This window comes from Cololabis saira, chromosome 24 (assembly GCF_033807715.1).
Source record: "Cololabis saira isolate AMF1-May2022 chromosome 24, fColSai1.1, whole genome shotgun sequence".
Classification (NCBI taxonomy): domain Eukaryota; kingdom Metazoa; phylum Chordata; class Actinopteri; order Beloniformes; family Belonidae; genus Cololabis; species Cololabis saira.
The window spans coordinates 8,606,503-8,627,068 of record NC_084610.1 but is presented as its reverse complement, the minus strand read 5'-3'; the positions used below and the strand labels follow the sequence as shown (position 1 = coordinate 8,627,068).

The 20,566-nt window shown below is 38.6% G+C and overlaps 1 protein-coding gene across 1 annotated transcript; it reads left to right on the top strand.

Moving 5' to 3' along the window:
* Positions 1-16,000: 16,000 nt before the first annotated feature.
* LOC133424897 (sodium/myo-inositol cotransporter-like) lies at positions 16,001-19,997 on the top strand. The gene is made up of 4 exons (XM_061715474.1): positions 16,001-16,647; positions 16,745-16,946; positions 18,241-18,368; positions 18,452-19,997. Exons 1-4 carry the CDS (start codon positions 16,014-16,016, stop codon positions 19,654-19,656), a joined length of 2,169 nt encoding a protein of 722 aa, XP_061571458.1. The 5' UTR covers positions 16,001-16,013; the 3' UTR covers positions 19,657-19,997.
* The last annotated feature ends 569 nt before the right edge of the window (positions 19,998-20,566 follow it).

The window sequence follows — 20,566 nt, the reverse complement described above, 5'->3', positions numbered from 1 at the left end:
ACTTAGGTGTCACTGATTATGCCATATTAGCAGGAACTGACACCACTCAACCACCATTAAACAGACCTGGAGGACAGCTGAAACATACCCACCTTAGCCCAGTTATCATTCTTGCCAAAGGTTTCTTGCCTCCACATTGACTTTAACTCCAAAATCCAGATGTCCCCCCTTCACTGCAAAAACACTGCAAATATTTGTCTTATTTCTAGTTAGAAATGTCTCATTTTTAGTCAAAAAATCTCATTACACTTAAAACAAGAGTCATTACCAGAAAAATAACTTATTTGACAATTTTATCCCTGTTTCAAATAAATTTTCACTTGAAATAAGTAGTAAAATCTGCCAGTGGGACAAGATTTATCTTCTTATTACAAGCAAAAAAATCTTGTTCCACTGGCCGATTTTTCTAGTTATTTTAAGTGAAAATCTACTTGAAACAGGTGAAAATTGTTATTTTTTCCACTGAGGAGTCTTGTTTTAAGTGTAATGAGATTTTTTGACTAAATATTAGACATTTTAACTAGAAATAAGACAAATATTCGTGTTAAGATTTTGAGTTTTTGCAGTGTTGGTTTCACTTTTGCATTTGGTTTTACTTTAACCCTATGGAACATTCTCCAAAAAATGTTTAAGATGGGCATCTTTTTGCGTTGGGTATTTGAAAAAAATCATGCATCTTCAGTACAGCTGCACTGACTTGTGGGTAATACAAGTGTGCAGCTCTCATTTGCAGTTTCAAGGAAGCTTCTCTTTTTCATTCCGTTGCTTTAATAATCAGCTTTTAATGAATGACAATGCCCCTGCAGGAAAAATATTAGCAAGTCAAATATATGTGAGCACACACACACACACACACACACACACACACACACACACACACACACACACACACACACACACACAAACACACAAACACACACAGACACATTACATAAGGGCTCTGCACTTCAGATCACTGTATCAGTTGGTACTGCAAAAGAAAGAAAAAAACAAAAGAGGAAAGAAGAGGGAAAGGACTGGATTCTTACCTCCACATTCATCTGTCAAGCTCTTTTTATCCTTCTTGTAAAGAAGCTGAGCAAGCATTTGATGTCAGCATATTTGCAAGTGTGAGTGTATGCCAGTTTATGTGGACGTGTGTGTGAGTGGATCAGATGTCCCCCAGACAATAAGACGCCCTTATTTAAAATAGCCAAGAGAGACCGAGAGATGGGACGATGAAGGAATGGAAAATGAGGAAATAGAGAGAGACTGAGAGATGTGAGATTGATGCTTCTGCTTGTGCTCTTCCTTGTTCTTTTCTTTCTTTGCAAGTGTTTTTGAAAAAGGACATTTTAATGAAAAAAGATGCATATGTTATATTTCTCTGCTTGAGAGCATATTTAGGTGTCTGAGGAGACGACTAACTCAAAGGACTATTCAGCTTTTGTTCCATTTTCATTAAAATACATCAAAGAGTTTTCATGAAGACGTCGGGAAATTGTCTCAACTTGTGAATAAAAGGCATAAAGTAGAAAGTATATTTCTTTAACATCCAGATGAAGTCAAATATGTTTGTATTCTTCCTTTAAAGAAGGAAAAGGCTCCAGTGGCCCCTGAAATACCTTGAAACTGACAAGCGTTTTCATAAATAATAGTTTACTAAAAACTGACAAAAGAAAATCAGACATTGCTTTTGAGTTGTGATTCAACAGAATCGTTAAGAACGATAAATCAATGAAGGAGCTGGCCTTGTCAAATGAGTTTTTTTGGGGGGGAATCACTGCATTAAAGGGATTTCTGTAACTCTCAAAGAGACTTCTGCACCTGTGGACAAGTATTTTAGTCCACTTCATGAGAAAAACAGGTGTTTCTTCTCCACATTGCATGTGACAGCTCTTTCCACAGATGCTTTTAGATCAGAGCTCAGAGAAACCATTTCAGTATAGTGCAATATTTTGTTCTTAGTCATTTTGGGGTGTTTTAACTGAGACCAACACAGACTCAGATTCCTGTATCAGATGCAACAAAACAGCTCCAGAACATAACTGATCCTCCTCTACATTTCACAGTAGCTTCAGTCATCTTTTCTTTGAATGATTCATTGATGTGAAAACAGAGCTGTTGTGACTTCCCAAGTTTATTCATTTGTTAATGGGATTTTCTCCCAGAAGCTTCGTCGCTTGTCATTTTTCCATTTTGACAAATTCCAGTCAGACTTTTTCACGATTTGCTTTCAACAGTGGAGCCTCTGGGTTGATCTGGGCTCTTTGTCAACCATTCACATCATCCGTCTCTTCAATTTGTCATCGATTTTCGTCTTAGAGCTACGTCCAGTGAGTTTGGATCAGTCATGTGGATGTTGACACAGTTTGCAGCTGTAGTCACATGAACATCAATCTGCTGGGAGATGCTCTAGCCCAGGGGTCGGCAACCCGCGGCTCTAGAGCCGCATGTGGCTCTTTAGCGCCGCCCTAGTGGCTCCTGGAGCTTTTTCAAAAATGTTTGACCTTTTTCTCCTTTCTTCCTTTCTTTTTTTCTTTTTTTCCTTTTTTTCTTCTTTTTTCTTTTTTTCTTTTTTTTCTTCTTTTTTTCTTCTTTTTTCCTTTTTTCTTTTTTCTTCTTTTTTTCCTTTTTTTCTCTTTTTTTCTTCCTTTTTCCTTTCCTTTTTAATCTCGACATTTTGACTTTTTCCTCGAAATTTTGACTGTTTTCTCAACATTTCGACTTTTTTCCAGACATTTCTACTTTTTTCTCGACATTTCGACTTTTTTTCTTGTCATTTCTACTTTTTTCACGAAATTTTGACTATTTCCTCGACATTTCGACTTTTTTCTCGACATTTCGGCTTTTTTCTCAACATTTCTACTTTTTTCTCGAGATTGTACTTCAACATTAATCTCGACATTTCGACTTTTTTCTCGAAATTTCAACTTTTTTCCAGACATTTCGACTTTTTTCTCGACATTTCGACTTTTTTCTCGAAGTGCATAATGAAAAAAAAAACTTCCCCCAGTTATAACTAATTTAGATACATGCAGCATGTGTTTTTTTCTTCATTCTAAGGCTTATACAAGACTTTTCATTTTTTGCGCCTCCAGACATATTTGTTTTTTGTGTTTTTGGTGCAATATGGCTCTTTCAACATTTTGGGTTGCCGACCCCTGCTCTAGCCTTTACCTTCATTTATTTTCTCTGGTCCATTGTTGTAAACACCACGATACCAAACAGCAGAGTGGCGACTTTTCACCCTTTAAATAGTCGGACTGACTCACTGACTGAAGCTGGAAGACACTTGTGACGCTGACTAGACGCTTTAGTTTAACATGTCACTGTGGTCATACTATTTTTAATCTTTTCTAAGGGTACCAGCTAATTTGTCGAGGCCACTTTCATTCGACAGTGTTCCAGTTATTTCAGGAATCTTTCAGCGTGTGTCTCAACAGACATATAGGCGGTTGTTAGGTTGATGCTGCAACCAAACACACTAATGACCTGCCGATATAATAGATGATCCAACCAACAGCTGCTTTACCCAAAGCTCAGGTTAGATGCGATCGGCCAGACCTTTTCCTGTAATTCACACAAAAAACACATTTCTGAGACTGCTTTCATTTCCACAGTTATAGGAACTTCCTGTTTTAGCTGATGTAGAAATATGGAGAGAAAAACGACTGAAAACATTTGTGTGTGCGCAGCTCTTGATTTGTGTGTTTGTATTATTAGATTTGAGCTTATTACTAGATTTGAGCGTATTATTAGATTTGTGAGTGCATAACATAACTTGTGGACTTTTGAAAAATGTGGACCTGTGTAAGAAAGAATATCTCGGCACCCCGTGGTTATAACACATTTGCTTTGTAATATTCTATAATTCCTATGCATATATGCATTTATGAGCCATATAAATGTAATGTAATGGCTGGGAAAAATTGACAGTCAAATCAGGAGGCAAGAAGACGGTAATGGCGGGGCATCACAGTGATCTGTAGTAGCTTTACTGTAGGTCTATCTACTCAGATGAAAATTCAGATGACCCAGCTTTCCACCCGTACTTAAATACACCATGTACGGACGAATCTGTGAGGCTTCTTAGACGTCACCCTTAGCTTCCATGCCACTGTTTGGCTTAAGGTTTTTCTCCCACTAGGGGAGTTTTTACCTGACATTGTTCATGTAATACATTTTCAGGGGTGATCTTCTGGGTCTCTGGAAAGCGTGTAGATACAACTTCTGTTGTAATAGACGCTATAAATAAAATTGAAGTGAAATGAATGAAAGAGAGCAGACATCCTCTTACACCTTGTAACTTCCATAGTTCAATTAGAATGGCAAAAATGCAATATTGTAATTAAAGATGAGGAAAAATCTCTCGTTCTTGTAGTTGGACAAACAATTTGGCAAGACTGATATTGTCAAAATGCCTTAGATGCCTCCAAAAGCACATAAATATTGTAGTATTTGGTTATCTGTGTTGACTGACAGTGCATATATACAGAATTCTGTTTGTTTTTAAACTTCACAACTGTCCTCTGTGAAGGTAAAGAAAGGACTCACCAAGCCATTACAGAAAATGTACCTGTCTTGACCTTTAAATATGTTTTTTTGTTTTGTTTTTTGGAGTCATAATCAGTCTGGACTATGCATACAATTCTTAGAAAGGCATCATTTTAGACAGCCATCCCAACGCTTCGCCGTGTTTTACAGATGACGTATGCTCTGGATCCTGAACTGTTGCAAACTTTCCTCATTGTTCTGGTACAAGTTTATCTTTCAAATTTCATCTGTACCAAGAAGGCTCTTCCAGGACTGCTCAGGGGTTTTATTCAGTCAAAATGCCCAAAGCAGCCGGTAGCATCTTCATTTAAAACCAATATTCTCCTCAGCAATAACATTGAAATGACCTTGTTATTCCCTCTCTCTCTTTGTGGCAATATAATCCCCTGTCTCTCTTTAATTCTCTCTTCATCTTTGCAGCAGACACACAAGATGACAGAGCCTCAGACTGTCTTTTTCATGCCGTCAGGGTTTTGTTTGCTGAGGTCACAAAGTCATGTGACTTTCTCAAGTTTTCTCAGCCGCCTCTCTTTCTGTCACACAAGCACAAGATGCACTTATTGTCTGGCCAACAATTCAATTGCTGCTTTCAGCCACGCATCACCCTGGCAACGATGCGAGCATGCAATTATTGCCATGGCGACGTCAAATTGGACTGAGCTTGTGGATCTTTTAGGATTGTCAATGTCACTTTTCAACTACAAAAAAAAAAGTATTATTTTTTAGGTCTTTTATTTAGAGAGGGAAATTATCAGAAAATTGCATATTTGTGAGTGAGAGAAAAAGAGTTACTGTGTCCAGAATCCATCTATCACAGACAGCTTCTTCTTATTAAAGGCAGGGTATGTAATTTATGGATCTATATGAAACAATACTTGCTTTCAAACTTTAAACTTACATTCCAATTATTTTTTCAGGTTTATTGGCCTATTCTAAACAAAAATAGTGTGCACAGAATGACTCCAAGGTGAAAACCACTGCTCTCCAATAAAAAGATTCAACATCAGTATTTTCATATCACGTGGACAGAACAAATATGTTTTAGGTATGAAATATAAGGAATAGGTATAAAAGTAAATATGTACAAATCAAAATAAATGCAACATGTGAACATATTTAGCCATGAAGAGTCAGCTACGAAGAATATATGGATATAAACAATAGGATATTGTATGTATATGAGTAAACATTGAAAATAACACATGATGTAGTCAATATATGCTGAAATATGGACTATACAAGAATGAGAGATGGTTTAAGTCCACTTTAGTCTGGTTTGATGAGTTGTAGAGTCTGAGGGTACCAGAACCGTTTTCTGCATTGCTCCTTTAAACTGCAGGGTTGAATATGTCTGTTCCTACAGCTTCTCTTGAAAACAGGGACAGACGAGTGATAACAAATGAGTAGACTGATGAGACCAAAGAAGAAATAAAAACACACACCCATTGTGAGACATGGTGGTGGAAGTATCCTGGTAGGGGGATATTTGAGGATGGATTAAAAATGTCAAAATTTACATCAGAAATCATTTTCTGTCTTTAAAAAAAAAAAAATCTTATTACAATGACTTGTTCCCCACTTTATTTGTTTCAGTCTCTGGAAACTATGTTGTTCTTTTATTGAAGTTGTTTGGCCGTTTATACAGCAAAGAATTCAGCCAATAATGGACATTTTGACAGTTTAGCAGTTAAAAATAGAGAATTTTACCTGCATTAAAGTATTTTTAGTTATTTTGCAACGGGAGGGACATCAATTATCCAAAAGTGTAACATATTAGCTATCAGACACTGAAAATACAGTCTACTATCCCAGTCAGTGATTTCATCTCTGTAAAACTTGACTTTCAACCTGAGGAGGAAAAAAAAAAAGAAAAAACATGAGCAAGATTCACTTTAAGTATATCCACAATGAGAATCCTCATCCTGCACTGTGACTCAGTTTTTTTTAAGTTTTTTTTTAATTCAATCACATTTTCCATGACCACAGGGGAAATCATCCCCCTACATGCACACATACACACTCCTTGACAATGATAAACAGGTTGGAAGTGATTTTTCCATCTGTCTTTCATTCCTACTGCCATCTGCTGTCGCCAGCAACTCCACGAGCTTCAGCTCTGGTCGTGTTTGAAGAATAGCGCCCCACTCTTCCTCCTCCTCCTCCTCCTTATCGCCCTCTCAGCTTCAGCAAAATCTCTTTTACTCCCCCTCATAGTCCTGAATCTGACATGATTACACCATAGCTCCTCTCTGACCTCTTCCTGACCCCATCCAATTATTTCATATTCATTTTCTATAGACAAGTGCCTGACCTGAAATGTAATCTCGTCCCAATTTGAGCAGAAAAAAACGAAGAAGAAAACCTTCAGCTATTGAATCAAATATAAAAAGTGGTGTTAAACTGTTTGTATGTGTTAGTCAATCATCTGAAGGCAGGGGTGCTGTGAAACTGTGGGGATGCTGAAGGATAACATTGCGATGTTTTGGTGTTTCTCAGCAAGGTGCCCGTTTGTGTGAATTTGATTGACAGACAGGCTTCCTGAAATTTTCAGTATTTCAACACACACATAAAAAAAAGGAGAAGTTCATGAATATTTTATGGAATAACAGAAATGCCTTGCCACTCTTTCTTACCGGTAGTCTTCTAGAGAAGTTTTAAGCCTGAACTGAAGTGGAAGATAGAAAAAACAGAATTTATTCATTTAGATAAAGCTCTTAGTAGGATTATGATTTAATTCCACCACCTTTTCAAATACACAGGAGGATTACTAACACTATCGCATTATTCTAACAATAAATCATGTAAAACTGCTATAAATCAGGGACCAAAGAAACCTCTGGTAAGTATAATAAGGATTTTCCAATTAATGTCAGTGGCGCTGGATTTTCAGTGCGAGAGTGGCGCCATCTACTGGCCAAGATGTAAAACAGCAGCTGCAACCCTTAATGCTAAAATCACTACATAAAATGTAAATCAAAACAGATTGCAATGATTTGTAACTCTTATAAACTTTTATTTTATTTACAATAGAGTACAGAAAACATATAAAAAGTGAGAAAATGCAGTTTAAAGGAAAAGATTTGATTGCAACAACGAAAAAAAAGAGACGACTATGTTTATCAGAGGACTAGTAGCATCTCCTCTTCTTTTGAAAACATTTGTTTGGGAACTCAGGAGACCAGATGTTGGTATTAATGGGAGAAGAATGATGTATCATTCTTGTGTGAGGCAAGATCTTGGGGTTTTTTTTAAGCATTTATTTTTGTTTTATGATGTGCCAAATATATTTTAATTCATGACGGCACCGGATTCTTCTACAACGGAGCTCTTGTAATGCATACAGGACTTTTACCATGTCTTACTGTGGAATGTAAGGTGAAAAAGACTTCACATGGATAGAAGATTGAAACCTGTATATACAGGACTGTCTCAGAAAATTAGAATATTGTGATAAAGTCCTTTATTTTCTGTAATGCAAAATTGTCATACATTCTGGATTCATTACAAATCAACTGAAATATTGCAAGCCTTTTATTATTTTAATATTGCTGATCATGGCTTACAGCTTAAGAAAACTCAAATATCCTATCTCAAAAAATTTGAATATTCTGGGAATCTTAATCTTAAACTGTAAGCCATAATCAGCAATATTAAAGTAATAAACGACTTGCAATATTTCAGTTTATTTGTAATGAATCCAGAATGTATGACATTTTTGTTTTTTCAATTGCATTACAGAAAATAAAGAACTTTATCACAATATTCTAATTTTCTGAGACAGTCCTGTACCTTTTGAGCCTTGATATTTCCTTTCCAGATGTGCAAGCTGACCGTTGCATATACACGCATGCACTTCCATCCATGTTCTGTTGGCATTCTTGTACCGGTACTTATTTTTTAACCCCTGTTCTATGTTCTTAATTTTGGTGTTGGGATTTTTTTTCCCCATGTTCCACGACCCGGGATCTCTGGTAGGGTCTTGGGAGACTTTACCAGGGGAACTTGCCCCCGACAGCATAGCTGAGATCATTCATGCACGTAAACCCCTCCATCACATCCATCACAACACGGAGGAAGACATTTGAAGAGATTTGGGCATCTGGTTCAAGTGCCTGCTGGCACTGCAGCGACACTTTAATAGATGTTGTGGTGTTGTGTTTTTCCTCAGCTGTTAATATTGTATGTAGTCATAAGAGAACATTTCAGACTATTTCTGTGGGGTAAGTTTGTTAAAAATCATTTCTCAATATATTCATGAAATCTAATCATAACAGCCATTTAAATTAACAAATTGTGTAGTTCTTGGCCCAGAATTAGAAGCCTGTTTTTGTTTTATTGTGTCTTAAATTAAGGACCTTTTGTTCAAGAAATTACAATACATTTTGAGTGGATGCCAGCATTAATAATGGTCCACTGGCACTTTTCATTGTCTTTCTTTGTGTTTTTCAGTTGAAGGAGTGGATCTGGGTTGCAGAGTGTGAGAAAATAATTGGTTCGACACTGGAGGCAATTATGGGCTGGTCAGCAGTCTTCCAGCTGCTGTTGGCTTTGCAGGCACAAACTTGCACAACTCAGTCGCTTACTGCAGGAACCCCAACTCAAAGGTTACTTACTGACTTTTCTGTTTTGGACCACTATAAAAACAATCCAGCTTAAGCTGGAAAATGTCTGTTTGGATTCAAACATTTGGATTCACTGTGTTTATTTTTTTTTATCTTAAGATGACATCTGAGGTAAGTTTTGATCACTGCAACACTTTATGGATGTCAAAAACACAGAAAAGCATCTTATGTCCACTTTCATCAAACTCGCCTTAAGCTGTCACCATTTACATGTTTTACTGTATGCTGATGATGCCTGATTGTGGCTGTTTGGGTCATTTTCAAGGGTAAGTAATAAAAGGGATATTTTGAGCATGAAAACATTTTAATTATTTTTAAAAAAGTACCAAGAGATAAAGTAATATAGCAAACAGCACTATATAGATTTAGTTCTTTCATCAATCACTCTATTCCTTTGTGAGAGAAGAAAGTACATGTTAGAATATATTTTTTGCAATATTGTCTGATTTAATTGTAACACCTGCAAATCACTGAATTACTAAGCATTTAAACAGGATTTAACATATCTCATGACTTCTGTGTTTGCTGAAATAGGGTCCGTAACTTGAAAAATCTTTACTTTACAAATCACAGACGCGGCACATTTGCACTGGATTAAAATCACAGACGTCCCCTGAAACACCGGTGATGCTAGTCCTCTGCAAATACGGCAGGACTTGAAGCTAAATCTAAAAAGTGACTGACTCTGTATCCACAAATAATGCTTAATATGAGGAATATTATCCTTTTTTGGATTGAAACAAAGTTGTACTCACATATTAGCAAAGCCTATTAAGAGGTGATTGAAAACAACAGATGTTGCTTATCCCAACAGATGTTGCATGCGTGATGCATCACACGGCTCCCGGGAATTAGAGCCCAACAAAATGTCAGAAATATAATAAAAACTGACAAAAATTACAAATGACAATCATAATCTAATAAAGAGAAGAATTATTTCAAGTGTTGGCTGTGAAAGGTGATTCTACACGCTGCTAAATCATGGGGTGTACTTACTTTTTCACACTTTGCTTTGATATTTTGGCTTCATTTTGATTTGTTAATTAAATGAAGACACAGAAGACCATAAAGAAAAACAGTAGGCTTAATTGGGCAAACCAGCAAGCCACTTTAGCTTCTTAAAAACTGCTCAAAGTTTTTTAGTATTTTCACAAAATACCAGGGAATCATGCCATGGAAAAAGCAGAAACCCCCTGTTAGCAGTGTTCTTGTTGTAAAGTCATCATCATGTGATCTGGTTCAAAGACCTCCACCTCAGTTTCACCCAGTGTACCGCTCATAGTTAATGAAAAGTGCAAAAATCCTGGTGTTTTTGCAGAATTTGGACGTTAAGGTCACCCCACTCAACCCCACTCACTCAGTAATGGGTAATAATGTGTTGATGGTCAACTCATATGCGCACATACCCATATAAATACAAAAAATACACATGCACGATGCAGATCAGGACCCGGTCAGGCAATGTCCATGTGCATTGTGTGGGTTTATAATTAACGCTGTGTGTACCAGGGTTTGCACCCTCTTATGTGTATGCATGTGTGTGGCAGAGGCATGGTGGGATCGTCCCAGTTGGAAAACATCCAACAGCTAGGTTTTTTGGACCATAACAGGATCTTTGGTTTCGTGCCAGGTCATGTCCTCAAAGCAGCAGACTGAAACGAGCATTAACGAGCAATGTGTTAGAGGACGGTAACGAGACGACATGACAACTCTGTGACACTGACCGAGAACATGAAGAGCAGAGGATGACTCAGGACTTTTAAAATTGATGAAAAATCTAAATGGAAGGTGCTTTTATTTGTACTTGTTAAGTGTATGACACCAATGCTCAAGTCAAAGAATGATGTTATGTCTTTAATCTTCTAATATGCAAGTTTAAAACAATAAACAGTATTGCTGTAGTTGTTGTAGAGTTGTAGTTCTGCACAACAAACGCCAGACAATATAAAAATATGAATTGTTTGGAAATCATGCATTTTAATTTCATAAAATAATAACAAAAGAAAATGCTGCTTAAATGAGTTTGCAAGTTATTTCAAGGTCACATATCCAGAGTCTGAAGAAACTGGTGAAGTCTTGCGTTAGCTGCTATACACTCCTTTAATCTCACCTGCTGGGTGTAAGGTGGCAGTTGGAGGAAGTCTTTTCTGTGTTATGATTTCCCAACAAAATGTTTCATATTATTTTAAGTCTTTGCTCTTGTCTCATGCAAATTGTTGTTTCAGGATGTAATTTGTCTCACCGACCAGTAGGAGCATTGTTGCCCATTTGTCATGTAAATAGTGACTCCACAAGTCTTAAAACTAAAACTCTGGCTTTGAAGTCTTTAGATATGTGTATTTATGTGTTTATTTACAAAGTTGTCTCGGATAGCATATTTTTGAATAATCTGGTTACTTTTAGTATTTATGGCTCAGTTAGGCACTGTTAGGCCACATGTATCCCAATGTTCTTGAATTTGGCCAAACTTGGGTTTTTGGCAATTCAGACATAGAGTTTAATCTCAAACAGCAAATAAAGCAAACATGCAAACTCCTGTGACATTTAATCATGACACAAATGGACCAAAAATAAATGGTTAGTGCAAAAAAAGCTGGAATTTGACAATTTTGTGATCAGATTCATAAATCAAACGGTGAACTGCCCGCACATTCAGCTTCCAGAAAATGATCGAATCTCTTACATACAATAGGGGAAATTTTGATTAAAACAAGCGATCGAATAAGGAGATGAACATTTTCTTACTAACAGAGTGAGAGAAAGTGGTTTCCCCGTCTACTCCTGCCCGCAGAGATGAAAGCTCGTATTCAGTCAACAGCAGCGGCAGCATCTTTGCCCTGAGGTTTTTCCTCCACCTACTGCTGTGGGCGGAGGATTGCTCCTGTTAATAACAGGCCGGGGACGAGGCAGTCCCAGCAGAGCAGGTTTGTCACCAGCCAGAAACAAACTTGGAAGATGGTCTTGGAGAGAACTCAGAGGAGAACAAGTAAGTGGGATACTAACCTGTGTACCTTTTCTGCCTAAAATGAATTTCTTTCACAAGTCTAATTATGACATTGTCTTTAATTAGTGGTTATTCCCATTAAAGCATATCAAATTTAGTCATGGGAGACATTAAAATAAGAAAATACAAAGAATTAATCAAAGTATTGCACACAAGAAATAAAAAAATAGATATTCTTGTGCTTCAACATTATTGTTTAGACCAAAAAAAAAAGGGAAAAATATTACTTTGTCCACAATAATGTATGTTTCAATACCACATTCACTGGAATTTAGTACAACAAAGAAAATCCTTTGAAGTATTAGATCAGAAATAATAATTGAAAGTAATCAAACCAGCAAAACCTCATGAGTACTAAGTGTCACTTTCATGGATTTCCAGTTCAGACTGTCTATCCTACATAAGGAACATCAAAAAGAATAGCTGCTATAAATATAATCTACAATCAAAGATGATTATCGTCTCGCTATATGCTTCACCTTGAAAATGATTCCCAGGCTCCTTTAGAAGAAATCCATCAATCACATTCAGATTCACCTTAAACGTCTCCTGAGTGAGTCTCTCAGTGTTGCTATAATGAAGCACGGATCGTAAGGTCAGACCAGTGAAAACTGGCTTATTGCATAATGTCCCTGCAGGTACAAAACTTGCTGGACTAAGGTTTTTCTTAAAAGATCAAACAAGTACAAAAAACAACCTTGAAGAACTAGAATCTGGAAATAACTAAATGTGTTAAGCCAGCATTCCCTTTTAAGATCTCGCCAAGATTTCCCCGGACATGGAGAGGGTTGTGTCAGGAAGGGCAACTGATGTACAACTTGTGCTAAATCAATATGCAGAGCCCAATAAACTGCTACTAAGGGGGGGAAAGAGAGGAAATACGTTTCTTGCTTGCAAGAAGCAACAAGACCTCTGAACATAGAGATGAAGTTGTTCTAATATGCTCTGCTGATGCTGCTGTTACTTTAACCCCGTTTGTACTCCTTAGACCAGAACACCGTGCTGAGCTCAGGGCAAATACTGGAAAACAGGAATACAGCCCTGTATTGTGGCAAGTAGTAAATAGTATTACTACCTCAAATTCTACCTGTGATTTTTACTGGAGAACAGCTAAGATGTTCTGCCCCTCATCTGCATGTATAAGTTACTTGCTCCAGGTAAAGTCACCCAGAACCTCACATACCTTCATCTGAACGCACCTTTTGTCCAGATTCAGTTTTTTTGCATCTTAAATGTTGAATTACACCCATCTGCAAGCATTACAAAAAGAATTACAAAAACTTACAAGCCCGATCGGCAGAGGTGTCAAGTAACAAAGTACAAATACTTCGTTGCCCTCAGATTCCTGCAACTAAACTTGGATGTACATTCCAATAAAGGTTAGGATAAATGATAACATGCCTCTGAAGTTTGACTTTTTGCACCATTACAATACTTATAGGCAACTAGTCATCATATCTCCTGCTCTCTGAAACACATGTTAATGCTCAATAGTACACATATATGGTTCTTTAATATATTTACATTATACTAAGATGCATTCATTTTCAATGGCTTTTGTCCTTAATGGCTTTTTCCCCCTTACATTACTTTTACTTTTATACTTTAAGTAGTTTTGAAACCAGTACTTTTATACTTTCACTTGAGTAAAAAACTTAAGTTGATATTTCAACTTCTACAGGAGTATTTTTAAACTCTAGTATCTATACTTCTACCTGAGTAATGAATGTGAATACTTTTGACACCCCTGCCGATCGGAGCCTGATCACATCTGACAAGCTCTTTTTCTGAGACATCAAAGGACCTCTGTTACTCTTTACAAAAAGGACCAAAATACATGTGTCAAACACACAGTAGCTCAGTTCTGGGCTGATCTACATGGTGAGAAAGCGAGATTTTCAAGTGTTTAAGAGAAAATTTGAACCAGCTGCACTTCCAGCAGGTGCTACAAATCTGTATCCTATTTGACAAATGACGGTATATTTCCATCCATCATTGCTATCCTAAGGCCAATTCATGGTTTATTCATCTGTGTGTCAGTAAATCCACCCAGAACTGCATACCTTCACTAAATCTTCCGCCCATGTCAACAAAGGTCTCGGGACATCGGTACACAGTCCAAAAATTATAAGCAAGCAAGTTTGTATGCACCGTAAGAAAACCGCTTTTCCAGTAAAACCAGGTGGACATTTGCTCACTAAATAAAGTATGTTTATGTAATAGCTATTTTTGATGTAAACCAATAGTCTACTTCATTAAAACCATGTATGAGAAGGTTTTTTTTAGGTAACAGAAGCTCTGACCCGGGGAGACAAGGACATTGGTCTTCTGGGCAGTCCCCTCATGCATCACATTATGTTGGCATTAGATACTTTGGATCCCATTACTTGTAGACGGGGAGTCTTGTGTTGGACTTGTGTTCGGTCACATGCAGCTCAATCTGCTGCAGTAGGAAGAGCTTTCACACACACAAAATTGCAGTAACATCCAGTCACTACTGTACTATTATAGTCAACCTCTCAGAAACATCTCTGGCAGTCTGTCTATGGGCAATTGCACAAGTAAGGTCAAATGTTAAGTCCTGCAAGAATGTTTGAGTGATATTTCTCTTCTTTTGCACCAATGTGTATTACTCGTGCATGGAATGAGTCTACTCGGCAAACTACATCCACAATGACAGTGCAACATGTAATTATGGTATGAGTACCACCACATCCCAGTCCAGTCTGCATTATTCGGTTATTATGGCTGCCTAAACCATGGATTGCCCCTTCATCTATTACTTTTACTAGTTGAAACATGATCTACTGTATTTCATGAGATTCACTCTGCTTTTTTTGTGTTTCTTGCAGAATCCAGATGATTCAGCTTTTCTTTTTGAGGCGTCCTCACGCGAAACCAAGCAGCAAGCTGCTATCATTTTGTTAACTGCTAAACCGCAACCTTCGCTGAGTCCTAAAGCTGACTCAGCAGCTGTTTAGACTATATTCCTGAGCATCTGATGCACGAGTGTGGAAGAATGTCAAGACGACCGTGTTTCATTTGTCTTACAATCGCACTGATTGGCTGTTTTCCATCCGCTTTAATTTCAAGAGAAATTCAATCCTGATTTAATTTTATGTACACTGAAAAAGATTTATCTAAGCGCCTGTAAATATAACATATTTAAATCTGTGATATTAACAATTGAAAATTAAGTTTGTTGCTTTTACATGAATACATCTAGTTTTGAACTTAATCTGCATTTGTTTTAAAAACAAGACATTGTGCATTTTTTCCTTAACAAGCAGTATTTATGTAAAATGTACTTTTCCTTTAACAATTGTAATCTATTGGGCAGATTGACCAACGTTTAGATGAAAAATGCTTTATTTGTTTAAATAGAACACCACAAATTAAGGCAACTTTTTCGCATGAGATTTTTATGTAGATCAAGAAAGACTAGTCTTTGTACTTAATTTTTAGTATGTACAAAATTCATTTGCAAGTAAAGTCAACTTAATCTTTGCAAGTAAAACTTAATTATTTTCTTTCTTTTTTTCCTTTTTTTTCTTTTTTTCCTTTTTTTCTCTTTTTTTCTTATTTTTAAAGTGAACTTAATTTTGATAAATAAAGTAAACTTAACACAATTAAGTTGACTGTATTTGCAAAATGTATTATTTACATACAAAAAATTAAGTACCGGTAGTTTATACAAAGACTACTCTTTCTTGATCTACATAATAATCTCATGCAAAAAGTTGCCTTAATTTTAGTAGATCAAGCACAATATTTGTAACAGTTTACTAGATACACTTTGCAGGGTTGTGCTCAGCAACTCTAAACTTAGTTTGCTACAAAAGTGCTGAATCATGGCTAACACCATGGAATTGGCGGATATCATCGTGGTCGTGATCTACTTTGTCCTGGTGCTGGCCGTGGGCTTCCTGGCAATGCGAAAAGCTAACCGGGACACCGTGAGTGGCTACTTCCTGGCCGGTCACTCCATGAACTGGGCCGCCGTCGGAGCGTCTCTCTTCGTCAGCAACATAGGAAGTGAGCATTTCATTGGACTGGCTGGATCAGGCGCAGCGAGCGGGTTCAGCGTTGCAGCATGGGAGTTCAACGCCATCCTGCTGCTCCAACTGTTAGGCTGGATGTTTGTTCCTGTCTACATACGGTGTGGGGTGTACACGATGCCAGAGTACCTGTCCAAACGATATGGAGGGAAGCGCCTGAAGGTGTATTTTGCTGCTCTATCTCTTGTGCTGTACATCTTCACCAAACTGTCTGTGGACCTCTATGCTGGTGCTCTGTTCATTCGGGAATCCTTAGGGTGGAACCTCTATCTGTCCATTTTCCTCCTCATCGCCATGACGGCGGTGCTGACCGTCACCGGAGGTCTGGTTGCTGTCATCTACACAGACACAGTCCAAGCATTTCTAATGATCGCCGGAGCGCTCTGCCTAACAGGCATCAGCCTCTTCAAAGTGGGAGGATTTGAAGGTTCCCACCCCGTCTATTGCTCCTTGTTCTCAATTCATGCATTAATGCAAAGTGATACATTCGATTATGCTAATCTTGTCTTTCTCTGTCATTTAAGGTTTAAGAACCAAGTACATGCAGGTTACTCCAAACATCACGGCTATCTTACCTTACTCATCTTCACCCAATCTGACGGATTTTGAATCCTGCAGACATCATCTCTACCCGAAACAAGATGCTCTGAAGATCCTGCGGGGCCCGATGGACCAAGACCTGCCCTGGCCTGGTTTCTTACTAGGTCAGACTCCCGCCTCCATTTGGTATTACTTTTATTTATATATTTCTTTAATCTACTATGCTTCAGAGTCTTTTCTCTGACTCATCTAAGACTCTCAGGGGCTTTTATTACAGATAGATTAATTCCTTCTCAGCCATGTCTTATGAACCATTAGAAGTGTGTGGTGGCCCACTATTTTCCTTACACTCGCTTATTTCTTCTTTATTTGCAGCATTTTTGGCCTCTGCTTTACACCAGATTGTGTAGAGGCAGAAGTCAGTAACAGCTCACGTGTATAAGAATTGTAAGAATGGGAGTCTGTTGAAAGGATTGCTCCTCTGTTACACATTCAGCTCTTGTCATCAGAACACAAAATGTAAAACATACAATCCACTGACGTAACGCTTCTGAGTGGGTCGTAATTACCCTGGGCAGCCACCCTAATTCCTTTCCTCTGTCATACAAAGAATTATGCTGATTCCTGTGGATTCGTCTTTGTTTTCCCAGGTTACAATATGGGACAAATGAGACAATGCTTCTGGTCTCCATTTGATAGCCTCACAACTAATCAGAGAAATGACGCATGTGTGACGTTGGCAGAGGGGGAACCAGATTGGTATCAACAAACAAAATCTGAAATGGTTTGCAGGGGAAAGGGAGCGCCATTGAATGACTGTTGTTGCTTTTGCAGCAAAAAATTGTTGATCCAAGGTGATATTAGCAATTCTGCAACTATCTTTGCTCTTGGATAATTCATGACTCGTTGCATTAAAATTGGGTGCCATTTGAAATGGCTGTGAATGGGAGGAGTTCCCAACCCATCAGGCTATGTTGCAATGGTGAATCTTGGTGGGTGAAATCTAATCTCTGTTCCCTGAATCACTCAGTGCGGTTACATGCATATCTGAATCAAACTATTGGGCAACAATCTAGCTAAGGACTAAAGAAGTATTAAGAAGACGATTGATTATTGAGTGAGGTACGTTGGACTCTGCGATGCTAGGTGTCGCCACACGCACTTTTGCGTTGGCGTTTTTCCGGTTAGTTCTTTGTCGTTGGTCTTCTTCTTTGGTGTTCGTCTTCTTCTTGTCCTACTGTGTTGATATTCTGGCTTTCGCGGTGTCGTCACTTCCTGAAGGGGGAGTCCCGGGGCAGTCAGTCAATATCGGTCAGATTAAGGCAACAATTCGACTTTGTGTTAGAGCATGTAATTGTACTGATTGTTTTTGCTCTATATGACCTTTTTTGTCACGGTACTTTGGAAATTATACCACCTCAGTGGACCTGAAAGGCCAACATGCCTAACTAACTCAAATCTTCCTCACTGTGTGTTCCAGGTATTGGTGTACGGATCAGGTGATTGTACAGCGAGTCCTGGCAGCAAAGAACATTGCTCATGCCAAAGGGTCCACCATCATGGCAGGCTTCCTCAAAATCCTTCCCATGTTTATCATTGTCATCCCAGGTAGAGTCATGAATTATCTTTTCAATGACTTACCATTCAAATGTTGGCCTGAGTTGCTGACCTGTATATCAACTTCATTCCAGGGATGATTTCCAGGATCTTTTTTGCTGATGAGTTGGCGTGCATCAGTCCAGAGCACTGCATGGATGTCTGTGGCTTAAAGGCTGGTTGTAGCAATTTGGCGTACCCTCTTCTTGTCAAGAAAGTGATGCCTGTCGGCCTCCGTGGGTTGATGATGGCCGTCATGATCGCCGCTCTAATGAGCGACTTGGACTCCATCTTCAACTCTGCAAGCACCATATTCACTCTGGATATTTACAAGATGCTGCGAAAGCAGGTGTCGTCCAAAGAGCTTGTGATCGTTGGCCGGCTGTTTGTGGTTTTCATGGTGGCCGTCAGCATCGCCTGGGTCCCGGTCATCATTGTGATGCAAGGAGGCCAGATGTTCTATTACATCCAAGAGGTGTCAGATTACCTGACTCCACCTGTAGCTGCGCTCTTCCTGCTTGGTGTCCTGTGGCGTCGTTGCAATGAAACAGGCGCCTTCTGGGGTGGGATGGTCGGGTTCACCCTGGGATTGGTGCGTCTGATTTTGGCATTTGTTTATCCAGAGCCACACTGCACTGAGCCTGATGAGCGCCCATCTTTCATCAAAGATGTCCATTTCATGTACGTGGCAGCCTTCCTGTTCTGGGCATCAGTGGTTGTGACTGTTGTTGTGAGTCTCTGCACTCCTCCACCCAGAATAGAGCAAATCAGAACAACTACTCTGTGGGGGTTGAACGAGCGAAAGAAGCTAGAGAGGCAAAAAGAGGGTGGAACTAATGATGACATCAATACGTTGGACCATCTCAATCGTGAACCCTTAAATGTCAGTGGTGGTGTTATTGAAGAAGACTGTAATGGACACACAAACAAGCTCCACAGCACAGAAATGAATCATGAAACCAGTGTCACAGCCCAAGATCAGGTCCAAAATGGCTGCTACACCCTAATTTCTGGCCCCAAATTGGTAGAAGAGAGAGAAGGGAGAGGTGAGAGTGATCGTGGGAAGGAAGTGGAAGACTGCTTAGGTGGAGCAGAAGGTGGAAGATGTATGAACACTTTAGAGTGGCTATGTTGCCTCAAGGGAAAACCTTCTGAAGTCCATGATCTTACTGTTGAAGAAGAGGAGAAGGTTGTGGATGAGCTCCTTCATGAACCTCCAGGAACCAGAATCATGCTCAACACCGGGCTGGGGTTGGTTTGCTCCGTTGGGATCTTTCTCTTTGTCTATTTCTCCTTTTAGGCTCAGAAATGTGATCACATGAGCATATTCACCATGAGAAAATTCCCCTTTTCTTTTAAACATTTTGTTGAAATTCATTATAGAAAAGATCACAATCTATAAGGTTTAGTTGATTCTCTTTGATCAGGTTCTGTTTTTAAGGAGAAATGGATCTCACAAATTCGGGTCAAGGGAAATAGTACTAATCTTTATGATGGAGTGATGAAATACTGTATATATGCTGGGTTCTGCCTCTCGCCCAGTGATGGGTGGGATAAGATGAAACAAGTATAGAACACAGATGGATAGAGAAATTACCACATGAGTTCACTGGCAAGTAAAGGATATACTCAGGTACAAGTTACGCAAGGGTCCTTTGCTTTGTTTATCTCTATCTAATTTCCCACCCATGACATGAATGGACATAATGAGATTTTAATTCAAATATTCAAACTGAACAATATTATTATATTTTAATTCTTCAAAAAAAAAGCACTGTGCATGTTGTACCTCTTTGTGTATCCAAGTACTGTATGACCACCACACAAAGCTCTTCATTGAGGTTTTTGAGCATTTGCTTATGCACAGCTCTCTTGAAAGTCTTGATTCTTTTATTTTTCAGCCATTCTGGTGAAGCTTTGCTGTATTTGGGGTCATTGCTCTGATGCAAGACTGAGCTTAAACCAAGCTGGGATGAACAGATGTCCTCACATTGACTTCTAGTGGCATACAGAGTTCTTGGTGCTCCACTCAATGACATAAAGACTCCCGGGTCCTTTGACTGCAAAACAACCCAAAATCAGCACCGCTCCTCTGCCCGGGCTGAAAGTGGATGTGAGTTGTTTCTGCTGAAACGCTGTCTTTGGTTTTTTCCAAACATGAGGCTGCGCATGAAGACCAAACATCTCCACTTTGATCCATCTGTCCATAG

Excerpts from the sequence above, each read along its gene's own strand:
- LOC133424897 (XM_061715474.1), top strand. The coding sequence starts at position 16,014 with ATGGCTAACACCATGGAATTGGCGGATATCATCGTGGTCGTGATCTAC. Across the intron at positions 16,648-16,744 it reads CAAAGTGGGAGGATTTGAAG|GTTTAAGAACCAAGTACATG; the intron begins GTTCCCACCCCG and ends CTGTCATTTAAG. Across the intron at positions 18,369-18,451 it reads GTTTATCATTGTCATCCCAG|GGATGATTTCCAGGATCTTT; the intron begins GTAGAGTCATGA and ends ACTTCATTCCAG.